The following is a 19972-nucleotide window of genomic DNA, read 5'->3' as shown; positions in this document are numbered from 1 at the left end:
GATCCAGACACCAGTGGCTAGTTCTCACGTTTTTAAAAGCCTTGCATAGATTTGCATTTCAAATTTTTAGTTTGTTGTTGCTAGAAGATTGTAGTGATTAAGAAACCAGATTATAAAGTGCATGTTGATCATTTCTGGGTAATGAATTGGAAAGAAAATGTAAAGAACTGTAGCACAAAGTAGACGCAGTGTAAAGGAAGGTGTATGGATGTAAATAATGTCCTATATGTCAATGGACTGATTGCACTCAGTCCAAAGACATATACTGAAAACCTGTCCAACAATTTGTGAGTACAAGAAAATAATTATTAGCATACAATGTGTTAAATTTGCTTAGATGAGAGGGTCCAGCAGTAGATGAGAGGAATAGGGAAGGATTTGTCTGTGTTTCAGTTTGGCTTAGCTGTAGCCTGAGAGTGTGTGTAATTGTTTAGAGGGAAAGGAATTTATGGACACTGGGGGTCTGCCTGTCATGAAAGGAGACAGGAAGCTACAGTTGGGGATTGCTGATGCTGATGCTTGTACCTTTAATAAAAACTCATAATTGTTATAACTTAGAAGAAGGTTTGCAGGAGACTCTCCACATGCTTATCTGTAAATGTAAGACAATAAGAGGCCAATGGCCCAGTGGATGCAGAGTGGGGGTCTCAGTGTTTGTAATATGTTAACTCTGGTTTGTATGTTGTCTAAAGGAATTTGGTGTAGCTTGGGTGGGGAGATTACTTTTATGACCGGCAGGAAGTCACGTATACCGACACACACAGTCCTTTGACTGTTACACTCACACACCCACATGCACACTCACTCACGTGCACACATACACACAGGTACGCGCACACAGTCACTCACGTGCACTCACATAGACACACGGGTACGCGCACACACAGGCACTCACGTGCTCGTGCATACACACAGAGACACAGAGTTTGCAGCACACCGTGGGGGTTTTATGATGGGGTGGCTTCTATAAAGCTGACTGTAACAAACAAAGGAGTGAAGATCTGCAGAGGGACACTGGCCTTGCACGTGTCCCCTTCTAGAAGATGCATGCTTAAATGAAGATGATTAAAGATGAATAAAGGTTTTTGTGAAAATGACTACTGAGTCAGGTGCCGTCTCTGGATGCCCAAGGAATAAAAGAACCGGGGTGAAACCGATTTCATAACACAGACTAGACAGGTGCCTCCTTACGAGCAAGCACTTTGGTGACAGTCGGAAAGAAAAACGCCCTTTAAACAGGAAGAAACCTCCAGCAGAACCAGGCTCAGGCAGGGGTAGGCAGGGGTGAGGGGAGGAAGACAGGGCCAAGATAAAATGTGGAAGACAGCCAGAGATTAATAACAACTTCTGGTTAAATGCAAAATGGTGTATAAACACATAGTGAGTGACAAAAGGTCAGTGAAGAAGAAACACTTAGTGTATCATGGGAAGCACCCAGCAGCCAAGGTCTATTGCAGCATCACTAAGGGAGGATTTAGGGTCACCTTATCCAGCCCTAACTATATGTTTAAGCAAAACATATAGTGGTGGTGGTCAGAGGGCCCGGTGGCGCCAGTGTCCGGCAGCCTCGCCTCTGTCAGTGCGCCCCAGGGCGGCTGTGGCTATAATGTAGCTGCCATCATGTGTGTGTGAATGGGTGGATGACTGGATGTAGTGTAAAGCGCTTTGGGGTCCTTAGGGACTAGTAAAGCGCTATACAAATACAGGCCATTTACCATTTACCATTCAAAAAAAAGGACATTTTTAACCTAATCTTAAAAGTAGAGATAGTGTCTGACTCCCGAATCCAAATTAGGAGCTGTTTTCACAGGAGAGGGAACTGGAAGCTGAAGGCTCTGCCCCTCATTATTGAGAATAAAGTGCCCTATTCAGGTGATCAGTATTAGGTCTTTAAGAAAAGATGGGGCGTGAAGTTGGAAATATGCTCTCTCTGTCTAGGCCAGGGGTGCATGCGGCTCTTTAGTCCTTATACTGCGGCTCCGCGTGGTTTGGAAAAACAATTATAAGTATTTAACTTAAGTGTATTTTATTTGTGTTCGTATTTTTAAATTGTGGTTGTAAATTGGAAGATTATTGTGATATTGAAATCTAAAAATAAAATTATATGTTATTATTTTTCATTGCTGAAAATAAGCGTCACACTCGCATAAACCATACCCGCCGAAATGCCCTGCATTTATGGAGACTTTCAACCCCAAGGATCCACATACGTATGTGAGCAGCTATTCTCCACCGTGAACTATGGTAAAAACAAACACCGCTCACGCCTCACAGATGACAGCTTACAGTCCTGCGTAAAGATGAAAGTGACTCCGTACAGCCTCGATTTGCAGGTTCAGGGGCAGAAGTCCCATTGTAAACATACCACGGCAGACCCGACGATGTTTCCGTGAACATGCTTTTCAGCATCTCTTTATTGACCACTTTTCACACATGGTTGCTTACCCACACAGCCTGGTGTAGCTTTTCAGCTCACAGCCCAACACACACCAACACAACAGCAGAGAGAGCACAGACTTTAAGGCGAGGAGGCTTGATTGCAGATACCGCTCAGGTGCGTCCGCCTCCCCTACAGCGGCAGACCACGCCCCGCCACACACATTAACCACGTAAAATAAATATTTCAGATATTTATTTTTCCTTTTTTTCTTTAGCAGCGTAGTACTTTTTTCCAAATATTTTTAAAATTCAGGTCAAGGCTCCGCTACAGGCTGCGAAATTCCAAAGGTGATATAAGCTTGACGGTCACTACAGTTTTTGTTTGCTATAAGAATAATTTAAGTTCAGCTTCAGCGTCATTTAAAAGCGACCTTCAACTGGGTGTATCTCCTTTTTGTTAGTTCAAAATGTGTTCATTATATAAATAAAATTAAATTTTCTCTGTAGCACTTCATGGATTTCATAAGCAACACAATTTAGCTGTTTATACAAAGCATAAAGGTAAAAAACAATAACAGTGTTATCTTCATTTTAGATGCCAAAAAGTATTTGCGGCTCCCAGTGTTTTCTTTTCCATGGAAACTGGGTCCAAATGGCTCTTTGGGTGTTAAAGGTTGTTGACCCCTGGTCTAGGCCATGTGTCTGTCATGACTCTCGCTGCAGCATTTTGGATCAACTCACGGCTTTTCGGGGATTTTTTTTAGGACATCCTGATAATAATGAATTATTGTAGCTCAGCCTAGAAGGAATAAATACATGAACTTATTTTTCAGTATCACCCTGAGACAGGATGGTTCTAATTTTAGAGATGCTGTGCCAATGAAGGAAAGGAATCCTACCTATTTGTTTAATATTTGCATTGAAGGACATTTTCAAAATGGTCAAAAGTGACTTATATTGTTACTGGAGGTCAAGAAAATGCAATCCAGCGTAAGCATCTGGTTAGACACAAGATCTTTAGAAATTTGTTGTAATTAGATGCTAACCTCCGCTTATCTGAATTTAGAAGCAGAAAATTAGACGATCCTGACCAACTAGACTTTATGTCTTTGAAACATTTGAGACATTACTGCTGTTTAACTAATTGGTTTGTGTTGTGTTATTTGGCTTTATGTATATAAAAAGCTGGGTATCATCTGCAAAGCCGGGAAAATATATGATATTCCTTCTAATGGTACTCCTTCGGGCACGGATTGTCAACCTTTAACATCAAAAGTTGTTGAAGCTCCTCCTGCCAAGGGAGAGAGATGGGCAGGTGGCAGGTGTAATTGGGAGATGCCAAATCAATATATATAGTATATGTACTAATAGGCATGGTTAACCCTACTCTGTGGCTCGTGAGCCACGGGTTGCTGACCTCTAGCCTAGGGAAAGGATGCATAATGTGAACATAATTGGTCCTAGCATAGAGCCTTGTGGAACTCCGTAATTCACCTCTGTGTGTGAAGAAGACTCCCCATTTACATGAACAAATTATAGTGTGTTAGATAGAAATGATTCAAACTTTAATACCTACAGTATGCTCTAATCTTGTCATGGTCCTGGGCCATGTTGGCCCAGTATTCTTGGTTCCTTGTATTTTCGCTCCTTATTTAGGCCATGTTTTCTGAGGTGTCCTGTTGTGGTGTTCCCTAAGTGTTTTCCCTTTGTGACTCTTACCCCCTTTGTGCCCCTCTGTGTATTTATGAGCTCTCGTCTCTCTTTGTGTTTAGTCCATGTTTCCCCCAGCCTGTTATGTCTGTGTTCTCCCCGTGCTCTCTCTCCTCCTGTCTGAACCTCTGTGTACTTCCTGTTTTACTTTGACAGTCTCTCGTCAGTATGCGTCATGTTGTGTTCACTCCTGCCCTGTCTCGTTATGTTTATCAGTGTCACCTGTGTTCCCCACCTGTGTGTAATCTCCTTGTGTTCTCTGATTGTATTTAAGTTGTGTCTTCTGTCATGGTAGTTGCTGGTTCGTCTGTGTTGTTTCCCCTCGGTCTCCCTGCGTCTTCCCGTATGTATTTCCCCGGACCTCCCTGCATCCTCGTTTCTGGTTTGTGTTATTAGTTCTACCCAGTTTAGGTTTTCCTGTTTCATGGTACCCACACCGTTGCTGTTTGTATTTTCGGTTGTCAAATAAACACTCATCTGCACCAGAGCTGCCGCATTTTGGGTCCTATTTCAACTCCACACGGCTTGCCCCGCAAACCGTGACAGAACGAACCAGCCACCATGGACCCAGCGGCAGTCAATCCGTCCGAGGAGCTCCAGGATGACATCGGCTACAATGTGGAGATCCTCCTCGGGCTGTGGCTGGAGAATCCTCCGTACGAGCTTCGCCGCGCCGTGGAAGGTCGGCTACAACGGCTCTTTTCTGGCCTGCCATGGCTACTAAATTCACTTCCTCCGACCATGCAGGCTTTTCTCCGGCACACACCCCACCTTCTCTCAGCCACTCCCGCCTCGCTGCCCGACTCGCCGGATGCGATCTTGCCCGGCCCGTCGGAGCCGTCTGCGGGGAGGAAACGCCGATCGCGCCGCAAGCGCGCCACCCCACAGCTGGACGTTCGGACTTCTAATTCGCCGGCTGTGGTGAGTGAGGACTGTTTTCCATTTGCGGACTGTATGACTGTTCATTCAGGGGCGGTGTTCTGTGCGGCAGATGACTTTGTGAACAGCATATCACCTCCCCCGCAGCCACTCTCAGCACAGTTAGCTCCCCCGCAGCCACTCTCAGCCCAGTTAGCTCCCCCGCAGCCACTCTCAGCCCAGTTAGCTCCCCCGCAGCCACCCTCAGCTCAGTCTCCAGTGCCACCCTCAGCTCAGTCTCCGGTGCCACCCTCAGCTCAGTCTCCAGTGCCACCCTCAGCTCGGTCTCCAGTGCCGCCTGTAGCGCAGGCCCCAGTAGCTCCAGTGCCGCCTGTAGCGCAGGCCCCAGTAGCTCCAGTGCCGCCTGTAGCGCAGGCCCCAGTAGCTCTGGCTCCAGCATTACCGGTTCCACTCGTTCACTCCATGCAGGGAGAAAGCCTAAGTCCTACTCAAGGTGCTTTTCATGGTTCAGGCGCCATTGGCACTGTTTGCCGCTCCAGGGCTTCCCCAGAGGCTAGGTCCCAGTCCTCAGCTGATTCTGGACCCCTGGAGTTTAAGCAGCCACCTGGGAAGTGCCCCGTGTCAGTGTTGTCTGAGCAGGGCCAGTGCTCAGCACAGCACCCATTTCCTTTATGTCTGCCAGTGGACTCCATGCCTGCTGGCTTTGTGATGGCTTCTGCTGGAGGGTCCAAGGGGCCCGTCCAGCCTTCGTCTTGTGTCTCCGCTGGAGGGTCCGAGGGACCGCTCCGGCCTTCGTCTCGTGTCTCCGCTGGAGGGTCCGACGGACCACTCCGGCCTTTGTTTCCTGTTTCCGCTGGAGGGTCCAAGGGACCGCTCCGGCCTTTGTCTCCTGTTTCAGCTGGGGGGCCCGAGGAGCCCGTCCAGCAGCCTTCCTTGTCAGCTGGTGGTTCCGGAGAACCACACCAGCCTCATGCCTCGTCGGCTGGAGGGTCCGAGGGGCCCGTTCGGCCTCCTGTCTCCGCTGGAGGGTCCGAGGGGCCCGTTCGGCCTCCTGTCTCCGCTGGAGGGTCCGAGGGGCCCGTTCAGCCTCACGCCGCGTCAGCTGGAGGGCCCGAGGAGCCTGTCCAGCCGCCACCTGCGGCCGCCTCGTCGTCGCCTGGTCCAGCTTCATCCGAGTCTTCGTCGTCGCCTGGTCCAGCTTCATCCGAGTCTTCGTCGTCGTCTGGTCCAGCTTCATCCGAGTCTTCATCCTCGCCTGGTCCAGCTTCAGCCTGTGCTTCGCCTGGTCCGGCCTCATCAGAGTCTTCATCCTCGTCTGGTCCGGCCTCATCAGAGTCTTCATCCTCGTCTGGTCCGGCCTCTGCTTCTGCTACGCCTGGTCCGGCCTCTGCTTCTGCTACGCCTGGTCCTGCGGCTGTTATGCCGCCGCCCAAGCCTCGTTCTGCACCTCGATATCGCCGGCCATTTTCCGGGCCACCTGCTGGACGTCACCGCCGTCGGGGTCGGCCCCCTGAACTGCTCCGTGGTCTCCTTCGTTGCCGCCGCTGCCTTCCGCACGGCCGGTCCCCGGACCGCCATCGCCTGAGTGGCCGCCGCTGCCTTCCGCACGGCCGGCCCCCGGACCGCCATCGCCTGAGTGGCCGCCGTTGCCTTCCGCACGGCCGGCCCCCGGACCGCCGTCGCCTGAGTGGCCACCGTTGCCGTCCGCACGGCCGGCCTCCCGAACTGTATCCACGTCGCCGCCGTTGCCGTCCGCACGGTTGGCCCCCTGAACTCTTCTGTTTTGGACTCCTGTGCTGCCGGCCCCCTGGACCTTTCTGTTTTGGACTCCTGTGCTGCCGGCCCCCTGGACCTTTCTGTTTTGGACTCCTGTGCTGCCGGCCCCCTGGACCTTTCTGTTTTGGACTCCGTTTTTCTTGGGCTGTGGTGTGTTTCGTTTCATTGGTTTTCTTGGGTTGGGTCTCGTGTTTTGTTTTTCCTTTTTGTCTTTTGGCCTTCTGGTGCTCCTGTTTTGTTTTGTTTTTGTTTTGCCCCTAAAGGGTGATTTACAGCATGAACTGTAAGGAGTATAGCACTGGGCAGTGGAGTGGATAGAAGCTGGATAAATGTGTTGTCCAGAGACCAAGGATTCACGACAGCCACAACCAGAGGCCATTATCCAAACACTTCTGGACTTGTTCCAATGAATATCCAAAGCGTGAATGTGCCCACATGGAAAAAGAATTGATACTTCAGCCACGAAGAGCACTAACCGCCATGGAGAAAATGGAGAAAGAGGCTAGAGGTCAAGATTAAGGCAACAGGAAGGGAAGGTAGCCAACTATTGTAGCTGCAGAAAGGTGTGATGAAGACAGGGATCCCTAAGAGGTACAGCAAGCTGCCATACCTGAGGCCTTGAAAACTGCCTTAGCTAGCCACCTGAAAAGGTATACCAGACAGATAGGTGTACACTCAGTGACAGGGGAACAATACGACAAGAGCCCCACCAAGGCTGGGGACAGAGCAATATCGAAAGAGCATATGGGAGAAGGATGCAGCCCATAACAACAATGCTCAGTGGCTAGTGGATCCAAGAGCAGACCACAGCAACCTCCCTGAACAAGCTCTGGTAACCATTACAGTAGCAGACATCCAAGAAAGTTTCAAGCATGAAGAGTTTGATGCACCAGTGAGGACCCATGTGAGGCATACATGGATCTTGAAATGCCTGTACTCTGTGCCTGTCGATAATGACTGAACTGTATCCCTAAGGGATAATCCTTCCACCTTTCAGAGAAAACTAATTTCCGCCATTTGTATCCGTGACCTCAGTCCAATTTTAGCAAACAGATGAAACCTTGATTAATGCATTTATGGCATTTCTTAACAACGATGCACCATCTGGTGGCATTGAGGCATTTTGAACTCAAGTTACCAGCATTACGCATCAATTAAAATTTTACTAGACTAAACAACTAGTAAGGCTGGTACAGACTATTGATAACAGTGATAATTAGTCAGCTATTCGACTAGTCACACGCAGAGAGAGAGAGAGAGAGAGAGAGAGAGAGAGAAGAGTAGCAGGTCCAAGTTGAGTAAATGAAATGAAATTCATCTTAATCTTAGTTTTATTTGCAATCATACAGAATTTTATTCTGTCCTTAAGCACTTTCTAATTATTATGCACACATTCGCACTCCAGTGGATGCACTGGGGACAGTCAGTATCTTGCCCAAGGTTATTTTGACATGGAGATCGGAGGACCTAAGCTCGATGCCCCGAGAGACTGGTTGTCCTTTTTAAACATTATGACTTGACTTTCATGACTTAATTATACTTGAGAAAAACAGGATATTATGTAATAGTATCCAATGTTTACACTGAACAATGTTTACATCTAATAGCTATGTAAGGTTGAGATCATCAACTTGGGCTGCAGCTCTTCTCTTCTTGACTTTGGGATTAGTACCAGCTATGTTACTATTATACTGTTTAGGACGCCCCCAAGAGAACCTCGGCAAAAGTGAGGGGAACACAGACAGTTGTCGTGACAGTATTGAGAGTACCCTATACCCCGCCTCAGTGGAAGAAATGCATACAGGCATGTCATGTACAGATTCACAGTTTAACAATTCCATAAATCACCATTCTCTATTTGACCCACAGTGATAGATCCAAAATGCACCTGATACACCAGATAGAGATCCAATTTCACCCAGAACAGCATGTAAATGGTAAAACAACATTTGTAGCAGCTGTACACCACTACAAAATCTTTGAATATTTTCATTTTTGTATATGTCACTATAAAAGTGATTTCTAAAATGAACCAAAATCTCAAAATACAATAGCAAAACTGCCTGTTATAATAAATTGAGATGGTAAACATAGTCATCACACATCAGGGACATAATTATCCACTATATGTATAGGTAAACCATGCAATTATATGTATGTATGTATTTATTTATTTTATTAACTGTTTGTTAATACTCAGACAGTGATAATAAAACTTTTAATAATAATTGTCAAAAGTGTGAAGAAGGCTGTCACCCAAAGGCATGTAAAACTTTTTACCCTGCCAAATCACTGCCGCTTAACAATTTGATGAGTCATTAAATGCGAGCTTCTAAATCTAGTGGGTATGAGTCAGAAGGCCAAACTAATAGTAGGGTTGATTCAGTCCCTGTGATAACAAAGGAAAACAGACAGTGGCATTGTAGAAAGAAAAGACAGAGACATTTCTACTTACACATCAAAGCGAAGGTTCTGCTTTTCCTCAAAGAAGAAATCAAGGACAAACTTCCTAACAAAGTCAGGGTTCAGTGTGTTATCGATCACTTCTGTCCGGCCAAACTAGAGAAAAAGACACAGACAAGAGAGACATTGAGGACAACAAAGTCAACAGCTATCAAGTCAGTCTGTTTGTTTAGTAACAGAGAAAGCACTTTCAGTAAACAAAGTGAAAAAAAGAGTGAAAAACACTGTTGCTTCTGCTGCAGTGCCTGTTTCGCTAGCTTTTCCTATAAGAGAACACTGTACTTGAGCATCAACTCACAAGCAGTGTTGGGCAAGTTACTTTGAAAAAGTAATTAGTTACAGTTACTTCTTCAAAAAAGTAACTGAGATAGCAACTGAGTTACAATATTATATAAGTAACTAATTACTAGGAAAAGTAACTATTGCATTACTTTGAAAAAAATGCTTAACCCTCTGGGGTCCAGAGGAGCTCATATCATTCTTTTCAGCACAACCTCACGTCTGAATTCACTGTTATTTTGTCATTTTGACATATTGATCTAAAATCAGACAAAAAAAATATAAAATTCAAGTAGAAAACAATTATATTTTTTACTGTAACAACCACAAACATGTTTAACGAATCATATTTCATAACTTGAAATGCAAACATAAACTGCAAATTTAAAAAAAAAAAAACCTATGCAGAAGTGCAGAACTCCATCACGGTTTATTTCACACCTCAAACATTTATTAAACAATTAAACACATAAGAGTAAACTGCAATAAATTACATGTAGTAATAAAATACACTACAACTCTTTTACGCTATGTCCACACCTACAGGGGTATTTTTGAAAACGCAGCTGTTTCTATGCGTTTGGGCCTTTCGTCCACACGTAAACGGCGTTTCAAATCACCGAAAACTGATATTCTTTAAAACTCCTTTTTTGCGTTTATGTGTGGATGAGGAATACAGAGTTCATGGCGCAACGTCAAAGGTATGTGCCTTTTTTCACGTCATGCTGTGCACGACGTTATTGTTTACATGAGAATTTCTACAATGGCAGATAGAGACAAAATACTGTTAATCTTACTCTCAGTTTTTACACGCTTACATACACACCCGCAGTTACTGTCCCTTCATTTAGAAAGGCAGAGGCGTTATGGTGTAATTATTTTACATGTAGTTGTTTTTTTCCTGTGTAATAATATTCAACATTGCAATCAATACATTTTTCAAAAAATGCCTCTCTGTGCAAAATAGGTTTAAAAACATAAACAGCTGTGGGATCCTGTTTGCCTGGGATTTGAACCGGGGAACAAATCGTGGCAGGATCAGCCTGATATTATTTGTGTCCCACTTTAACTTTACTGTATAAAGAGCAAACATCTCCAAAATGTCAGGAGTAGTTAGTCATTACAACAAGTGTTTGTGAACTAAAAATCAAGAATGTGGGATCCTGTTTGTCCGTGATTTGGGGAGCCCAGCTCTGCTTCCCGACGTAGGGAAAACCAATTCTGCAGGGAGACCTACCTCGGCACTTGTGCAGGTGAAACCAAAGGGAATATGCTTCACCATATTTTCTAGTCTTCGGCTTAGAATGAAGTTGGTTTGAAAACATATTTGACGATGCTTCATCTCCTGCTTGCTTGATTTGTGTGGGAGCCCTGTCAAAAACCTGCAATGGCTCTGCGCCCCCCTAGGGGGCGAACCTCACACTTTGGGAACCTCTGCCTTAGAAGATGCTGTTTTTACCGTTTCTTCCTGCAGTAAACATAACGATGCATTCAGTAAAAAACATCATGTATAGTTTTTATCTTAACTCTGGTTTGACGTGGGCTCTCACTACAATTTAAAAAGTAGTATATAGTTTAAGTCCACACTTTAAACACAAAGTTTGAGAATCAGGTTTGTCTTGCGATGACATAGAATCTTTTTGCTATGTCATCTTAAAATGGTCATGTGATTGGTTTACCACAAGTACTTTATTCTTCCTCAGCCAATCAGCAGCACTTGTGTAACTGTTTCTTTTGCTTTGCCTTCCTGATAAGCTGAAGACAGGTTCAACTGTATGTGTGTTTAAAATAGTAACACCTCTGCACTGCATTTTCTTGTTAGTAACGGTAACAACGTTGTAACGATAGAAATAGTAATTAGTTAGGTTAGTTACTGAGGCTACAAACCTAGCCTATTACTAGATCATTCTGAACAAGTAAAATATGTTAAAGACAAATATACAACAACATTTAAATATCTGGCACAGCTGTAGATAAAAGAGCTTTCCCCTGAAAGGAAATCATCATCGTTTTAGAAACACTTCAGATTTAGCAAAAGTGATGTTAACTAAGATGAAATCATGTGCAAAATGTGCTGCAGAGTTGTGTCTACACTGCAAAGCAGCACAACTAACTTATTCAACCACGTGAAAACACACCACAAATTGCACTTTAATTAATGCATGAAGGCCAAGAAAAACATGCAGTGGTTGCTAATGCAAATCATCCGGCTTAACGCTGATGACCATAAAATGAGCCCGTACAGTAAATCTGCATTTCCATCAAACTCACAAAGACAGGCTGAGATTAACAACACAGCCGTATTGCATATATTAGAAGGCTTTATGAAAATGGTCAGCTTACTGGTTGAAAGATACAGATTTGTTTCTTCTAAACATGCAAAATGCCACAGGGGACATGGAGAGGAAATCACAGCTGTCGAGTAGGCCTCCCTTACTACGAGCTTTTGTCACATCCATTATGTTTGTAGGATGAATGCAGTTAAAGAATTTATATGTCGCTTCTAAGAAATGCACTTAGGCTGGGTGAATCAACACCTTATTTGTCTTATTTATGTATACTAGAGAAGCATTGCCACCTGTACTTGTTATCCAGGTCATTCATGCACATGTGAAATAAATGAATGCACTGACATGCTGTGAAGTCTACACATCAGCTTTAGAGACAGAGAGACAACCTCCTCCTCCCTGCAGTGTAGAGGTGGGGTGAACCTGAAGGAGTGGGTTCCTGTCATGGATAACAAAAAAAACTTCCTGCCACCTTCCTTTTACTACACTGCAGACAGCTGCCAAAACGCCCAGCAGTGGAAGCTGCAGTTCCACTGCTCCATAAAGCATAGTCCCAACTATTCTCTCAAGCTTCAGTGAAAGAGGCTCGACATGTATCAAAAGGCGGGATAGGACATATTTCATCATATTCCCATTGGATTCAAATGGGGACACAGTGAGGAGGGTGTGGGTGTCTGGGTAGATCTCTGATCTAACTCTTGCATCACAAGTTTTTGATCCAGCAGTGACATGCAGCATGCTGGAAGACCATACAGCTCACTGGCCAGAAAAATTATAACACAACACAAGTACCTCCATATTTTACAAATGGTTACAAAAGCGTCTACTTTTCCAGATATATATATCTAAAGAATGAAACTTGCATATATATAGCGAATGATCTTGTGAATATATTTTATATAAAGTGATGTCAAATTTGTTTCCATTTTTATCGCTTATCTTGGCCTTCTTCTTTGAGATGTTAAATGGTATTCTCAGTTTTTCAACTTAAATTTCCAGATTGTTTTATTTTATTTTATTTTATTTTATTTAAATTTGCTTAACGTATATAATTCACTCACTTACTGCACATAATGTCCTGCTTGTACATATTCACTTACTGTATATAATGTTGTCTTATTGCACAGTCGAGGGGCGTTTCAGGACACATGTCACTGGGTGTTGTACTCGTATAACTCTGCCTGTGATAAATAAAGACTCTTGAATCTTGACCCCATATCATGTGCTCAGCTACCACTTGAAGTGTTATCTCAGTTGACATCTCCATCAGTGAGTGATAAATATATATACTTTATGTTGCATTTTATTTCTTAAATTTAAAATTCTTAGCATTAGAGGATGGACAGCTGCAACAAAAAGAGAAAGCCGATTTTCTTTTCTCACAGAAGACACTTTGACATGTTGAGAAAAGGTACAATTAAGAGAAGTAACAGCTGGACTCCACTTAGATGTTTTAGCACTAGTCCTTTTCCTGCTGTGAGAAGTCAGAATATCTGCCACTTGCAATGGTTTTATTACCGTGAAAGAAAATAGTGTGGAAATGGACGTGTTTGTCTGTGAGCTGTCACTAAAGTGCTGCCAAATTGCAACACAGCAGCTGCTGGTGTAGACCAGCAGAATCCATACAGCCAGACATGTGCCATGACCTGTGTTTTCATAGAACAGTTAAAAAACAAGACGACTCTCTTAAGAAATTTCTGAATATACACGATGCAATGTAACCTACATATTTGTACAGTTTGTCATTTACTTTTAAGTCCACTGACCTAAACTCAAAGGCTGAAGTGAAAAAAGCCATCTACACCCTCTTAAAGGCAGAAAGTGTGTACTGTTAAGTGTACTGTAAGCAAAGCTTCTGGTGAGTCTTTGGCACTGAAATCTTCCATTGATGAGTTTGAACGCTGTCGCTGTGGACAGATGTGAACTTTATATTTATCACTTTATAGAAATCAGTGATTAGTAACTGTTAGCTGTATATCGTTTTTCCTAATGAATTTGTTTGTGGTCTTAGTATGTTATCCATAAAATTACATGCATGATAACATTAATACACTTAGTAAAAGTACAGAATAAGTACAGTTTATTACAGAACAATCCATTTTGAGGTTATATGATTAGCATTTTTTTAAACAAAGGTTTGTGGGCACATATACAAGAGAAGCCATTTTTAGGTGTGTTTTACTTTTTGTAGTTTGGAGGCTCTTTGCCACGCTATGTTCAAACTACACAAACCATGATTCAAGAGTTATAATCAAAGAGTTCCACGAATAAAAAAATTTAATTAAAATTCAGCTGCTTTCCATTTTAAGGTTGTTTCCACGTGCAGTGCAGCACCTATGTAAGCAATTCTGGTTGGTTTGGACACTGAAAATATGATAAATTTTGAGTGCACAGGTCCCTCAGGCCATGGTTGTGTCCTGATGCACCACTTTTAACCTTGAACACTGTGGCCCCTTCACCTGTAAACATAAACGTTAACCTTCAGCATAAAAGCTGGGTTAGTTTGATGCAGTTAACTTTGAGAACAAATGCCAGACTTTGAGGGAAGCAATCTTAATGCACTGGGTGAGTTTGGTCCAGGCCAAATTTAAATCGCCCCAGTTATTTCCTTTTTATGTCTGGAGTCACGGACCGTTTTTTATAACCCAGTGGGAGTATTTTTTAAGCAGCAAGATAAGTCCACTGGTCTTGCAGAACTTGTACAGTCATGTGACACCAGGTTTTTTTTTTTTTTTAAATGAACATGTTGAATTTATCAGGTTTGTTAATTATGTGCAAACACAAAGCAATAAACCTTCACAGATGCTTCGTATAATATGACAGTTTGCCCTTCGTAATGAAAAAGATCATTCAATTCAATTTTATTTAAATAGCATCAGATCACCACAACACTTGTCTCAAGGCACTTAATATTGGAAAGTGAAGATAAATACTTAGATAAACATTTATTAGAAATATTCATTCAGACTTAAATCTGGGACTCTCCACCATTTGACCTTAGAACTGAAGAAGCTTCTCGGATGAGAGGTGAAACGTCTTCAAGCAACTTAAAGAAGTCCAGACGCTTTTCTTTGCAAGCAGACATATTAATTCAGACACGTTTACTCCCTGAAACCTTCAAAAACTATGGAAAAGTGTAAATGAATTATTATTCATTATTTTTGATTGTCTTCCTCCGTGCAGTTCTTGGCAGACGTTATTGCAAAAGTTAAAGTTATTCTTTTTTTCCTGTTCAAAGGAATAAACATCTGCATTTGATCTACTCTCACTCACCAATTCTTGCAGTGTTTTCAGAATTTGCAGAATGTCTGTAGCTTATTGTTTAATTTAAATATGAAAAACTACAGTTCCACATAATACGGGGACCATCTGGTCGTCACACCCACCTGCAGTAGTTCTACACATGGTCATGGGTGACTGGAGAGAAACCCGCCAGTATCCACCTCCCACGATGGGCACATCATGTGTGGACCCTGGGATGAAACTGGGACATCTAAATTAAATTTAGGTGGGTATGACAGACAGCTTCTCCCTACCTGCCTTTGCAAACCACCATTGCTCTGTGAGCCCTGAACTGTAAGTAGGTAGGCTTAAATTCCTAGCAGTAATATGTGCTATAAATGAAGATAGGGTGCTCCTTTGAGACCTTATACAAGTGAACAGTCAGTAGCAGTTACATTTACTGTCAAAGCAAGTGGAGTCCTTTGAAGTACTGGAGAGATAACTAGTTAGTAGAGATATGTTGAGTAGAGCAGAAATGCTTAAGGGTAGCACCAAGGCTGCTGACTTCGTGTATGAGAGACTATTCAACATATTGAACAGCTGCACTCCTGAGGTATCCAGTATTAAAGAGGAATAAACTGTAGAAGCTGGTGCAACATAAGTGTTTCATCCATTTAGACAAATGCTGCATGTTATTATGAAAATAATAAAATGATATATAATTCTAATCATGTCCTTTACATTTTCTACATTTCCCTAGGATAAATATTTTTCTTTTGCTTTCATAAAATTTTCTATTTATGTTGAAATAGCGCTGCAACAGCGTGTTGACTGTTCAATCAATAGTGTCCTTTCTAGTCTTGATGGGACTGACAGTTGTCATTATCTTCATTCTTTTAACTCTCAAGTATCATAAAGTTAAGTTAAGTTGATGAGACTGGGTTTACAGACAGCGTTTCAATTTTAAATGTAAGGTTGCTGCCATTGTTCTAACACTATGTATAAATGTAACAGGGCTTGCTGGTAGTTCCAATAGTGCTAGATCCTCCAACCTTTATATGTGAAAAATACATTAGCTTAATCACAGCTAGCTAATACTAGAGGGACCAATATGCTCACAAGCTAACATGACTGAAAGATTAGGGCTACATGCAGTGACAGTAGAGTTAGCCATGTTAGCACGCTACTTTCAACAGGTGGTCAGGTTGAGTCCACCTGTGCACACTGAGAGGATCAGGGCTCCATGTCACTGCAGTGTCTTCATATATAGACAGTAAATGTGAAGCAAACACAAACACTTCTTTAACGGGTCTTAGCAAATACAACGCCATCACCCCAAATACGGGCAGCAGTGAAATCCTAAATAAAGAAGCTGATCCAGAAACTAATAGGAAAAGGAAATGGACCTGCAAAGGAGGGGTGGAACTGATTCTCTATTCCTAATTCAAGTTTTCAATCGAATTTTTTATTTTATTTTTTCGTAAATAATTAAATGACTCAACTTAAAGTATTTATCAATAGATTAATAGTTGTCTTAAAAATATTTATTTATAACTTCTCTTTACGATATTATGACTTCCCAAAAAGTTGATACTGTTCATCTGGACGTAGTGTTTTCAGGCACATCAGTCACGATGAGTGGCGAAATGTTTCTCCCACTGAAAACACTACGTCCAGATTAACAGACTCAAGTTTTTGGGATTCCCTTACCTGGAGGATTGAGCATGAATCAAAAGATATTATGACTGATTTTATTGATGTTTTAAAAAAATCAATGTAAAAGGATTTTTAAAGTAAATATACTAATTTATTAATGTTATTGCACAATTCAATAGTTATTTAATCACAAAATGCTTTATGTGTTTGACTCATCTGGTCCTCCACAATCACTGCTGCAAAGGAAAGAGTAGATTAGATATCTGTGTTCTCCATAACTTCTATCTATCGATCTTCTATGAATAACCACAGTATTCTGTGCTACTGCTCCTTCAAAGTGATTTTCATAGTCAGAAGCTAATACTGAAATATTGACCATGTATAGTTCTCTCTATCTTAAGTCTTGTTTATGACATCATAGTATCAGGTTCAGATTGTACAGTTTCAGTATAGAAAACAAAGAAAAGAAGTTTTGGTCATCACAGTGGATGGTTTTATGCCATGAATTGCATTCTGGAAAACACCAGGCACATTATAAGACAGAGAAATGGCACCCACAGAAAAGAAAACTATATAGAACTAGAACTATATAGAAAACTATAAAAGAATTCCAAAACAGCTAATTGGTCAGTTAGCTCTACCTCACTACCAGAGAGTCAATCGAGGGTCAAAACATATGTGCCAATCACACTTGGACTAAAGCACGCACACAGTCGGTGATCGCAACATGTAGCTGTGTGGTTGCAGACATGTCTATATTGTAGTAGGAAGGTTTGTCTGAGCTTATTGTATTCAAAAAATGATTGAGCATTTTCACCCCTCTGCTGAAGGACCCAGACTATGAATTTAGACATTAATAGACCTGTAATGTTGTAAAACTATGAAATGTAGTCAAAGTAGAGGTACAACCTTACTCTTTGAACAGCAAACTATGGAAGCAGTTTTATGCTTTTTAGCAGTGATTCTAGACATGCTGTTTGAGGAAATAAGATTACATTTAAATACTTTGGTTCAACTATCCAAAGCAACGAACAGAAGTGAAGAGAGCGCAGGGAGTGGGACAAGTGGCAGGAGGCTACACTGGAGGTGGCAGAGCTGAAGCTGCTAAGATCCTCATTGGGAGAATGGACAAGACTAGAAATGTGTATATCAGAGGGACGGTTGAGCGGTTTGGTTGGAGACAAAGTTAGAGAGGCAAGGCTGATATGGTTTGGACACGTGCAGAGGAGGGATAGTGTATATACTGGGCAAAGGATGTTGAATTAAATCAATTGACCAACAGAGAAGTCGTATACAAAAAGTGGATGAATGGGCTCTAGGTCCAGAGGAAGCTGAAGTCCACTGATGTGTGCAGCACAACGATGGACATTTTCTGTCTGTGGCAAGAACAGTGCACTTTGCTATGGTCTGCTGGGGAAACAGCATGAGAGCTAATGACACCAACAAGACTGAAAGGACTAATCAAAAAGGCTGGTTTTGTGACTGGCTGCAAATTGAACACTTGAGGTAATGGAGAGGAAGGTCACAGAACGTAATGGACTGATTCAGCTCCACTGTCACAAGGACAGATGCAGGAAATCTTTCATGCCACATTCAGTTCCTCTTTATAATGCAATGTATCAGTCTGGCAAAGAGTCACTTTCTTTTTCATTTTAAAATTGTATTAAAATTCTGTTTTGCTTTGTTAATTTTGAGATATCTTATTTTACTTTATTTCATAATCAGTGGGGCTCACGTAAGGTAAACTGACATTTTTACCTTATATTTGAGTAAGTAGGGTATGAGTCTGTGACTGCTATAAAGTAATTGGCAAGTCAACCCCGTATTAAAATGGATACGTCCCTCTGTTCCTTAAAGGGTTGCATCATGTTCAGTCAAACACAACGCAACACTGGAGTCGAGAAGCATCTAGTAGTCTCAGAGGGCCCCTTCTTTTCAATGCGATTGAACAGTGTGGCTTGGTGGTTTCTGAGCACAAGGCAGTGTGTTACATTGCATTTTTGTCAGTGTGTGTCTCTATACCCCTCCTAACAGAAATAGTGCGAACAGGAAAACAGCAGCATGGAGGCAATCAGGGCAGATTTTCTGTCTATTTCAGTGAGCTGCATCAGTAATGAACCATCTAAAAGTGGAAGCAGTGGTAGACAGAGAGGCAGTCTCAATAAGAAAAAGTGAGTTTTTCCCAACAGATCAGGGATCCAATAATGCATGAAACACAATGTGGACACAAAATGTCAGTATAAATTGAGATGGGATTTTTTTCTTTTTATTTTAATGAATGTTAAGGCTGTGTGACTCCATGGGGAATAGCTTGGGCTTACAGTCAGGCTAAGGAAGAGAGGAAAGACAGAAGTGTCCAGTTCAATAACACATTACAGTAAAGCAACACTACTTCATCAAGCTGTTAGGGAGAGCAGGATCTGGAAACACTTCCCACTCCAAATATGCAAAATTATCAATTAAATACTGTCTGACATTTAAACTTAGATTAAAACTTAATTAAAAAATAATAAAAAATAATAAATTAAGAAGACTAAGAACAGGAGTTTCAGTCTCTGGCAGGTTTCAGAAAGGAGGATGGTGTTCAAGTTATAGTCAATATCAAACAGTCACGTTGAAAAGAGTCTCAGCAAAAGACTCGTTCCCCCACAATGCATCACATAATGCAACAGGAAATCATTACCACCTGTGTCCTTCCTGAGGACACTACTTTTGTATTTATATTTTAATTGACCATCTGTAGCAAAGCAAATCCCCCCTTTGAATTAATAAAGTATTCTGATGCTGGTTCTGTAAGAACGAGCTCCTCAGCTCCTCCCTGTGTGGAGATGTTGACGTCTACACTTTAGTCTTGTGCAAAACTTGTTGCCCAATCTCACAATACTGTAAAACCATTTAACAGTTTGTATTTATGTAACCACTCAAAGCACTTTAGACTACAAGTCACATTTCTAAACATACACTTATATAGTGCATTATTTCCATATATTTAAGTCACAGAATGACCCATTTGAAATAACTGATTAACCTAGCATGGATGTCTTTGTGGAGCCAGAGTACATAGAAGAAACACAAACAGGAGAACATGCAAACACCACAAGGAAAGGGGTTCAAACCAGGAAATGTGTGTGTAACACTGTGCTAATAGAGCTCAAAACTATTAGCAACTTTTAAGGAATAGATACTGACAAATGACAAAGAGAATGTGAAATTTGCCCCTACAATAAGAGGACCTAGCAGCTCTGTTATGCTGAAAGGGTGCCTGCAAATCAGTACAAATCAGTACAAATCAGTACAGGTGATTTATGGCCAAAAAGGCC

At 42.1% G+C, this 19972-nt stretch overlaps 2 protein-coding genes across 3 annotated transcripts in view; one reads left to right on the top strand and one right to left on the bottom strand.

The window, feature by feature from the left end:
* Positions 1–19972, bottom strand: part of LOC146573610 (copine-9-like) — a 204125-nt gene that overhangs the window by 158016 nt on the left and 26137 nt on the right. For both annotated transcript variants that reach the window (XM_085272862.1, XM_085272863.1), the window contains one exon: positions 9200–9303. In XM_085272862.1, coding sequence (XP_085128988.1) covers positions 9200–9303 — 104 coding nt within the window. The remainder of the gene's footprint in view (positions 1–9199; positions 9304–19972) is intronic.
* Positions 5939–6553, top strand: LOC146573611 (uncharacterized). Its single transcript, XM_085275522.1, has one exon. The coding sequence runs from the start codon at positions 5939–5941 to the stop codon at positions 6551–6553; it is 615 nt and encodes a 204-aa protein (XP_085131648.1).

The sequence above is a fragment of the Mchenga conophoros genome, linkage group LG5 (genome assembly GCF_057382185.1).
Source record: "Mchenga conophoros isolate Kocher_MC1m ecotype Shallow Benthic linkage group LG5, M_conophoros_male_GT1.1, whole genome shotgun sequence".
In the NCBI taxonomy this organism is placed as follows: Eukaryota; Metazoa; Chordata; class Actinopteri; order Cichliformes; family Cichlidae; genus Mchenga; species Mchenga conophoros.
The sequence above is the reverse complement of the archived record's forward strand: the minus strand, read 5'-3'. Positions and strand labels throughout refer to the sequence as shown.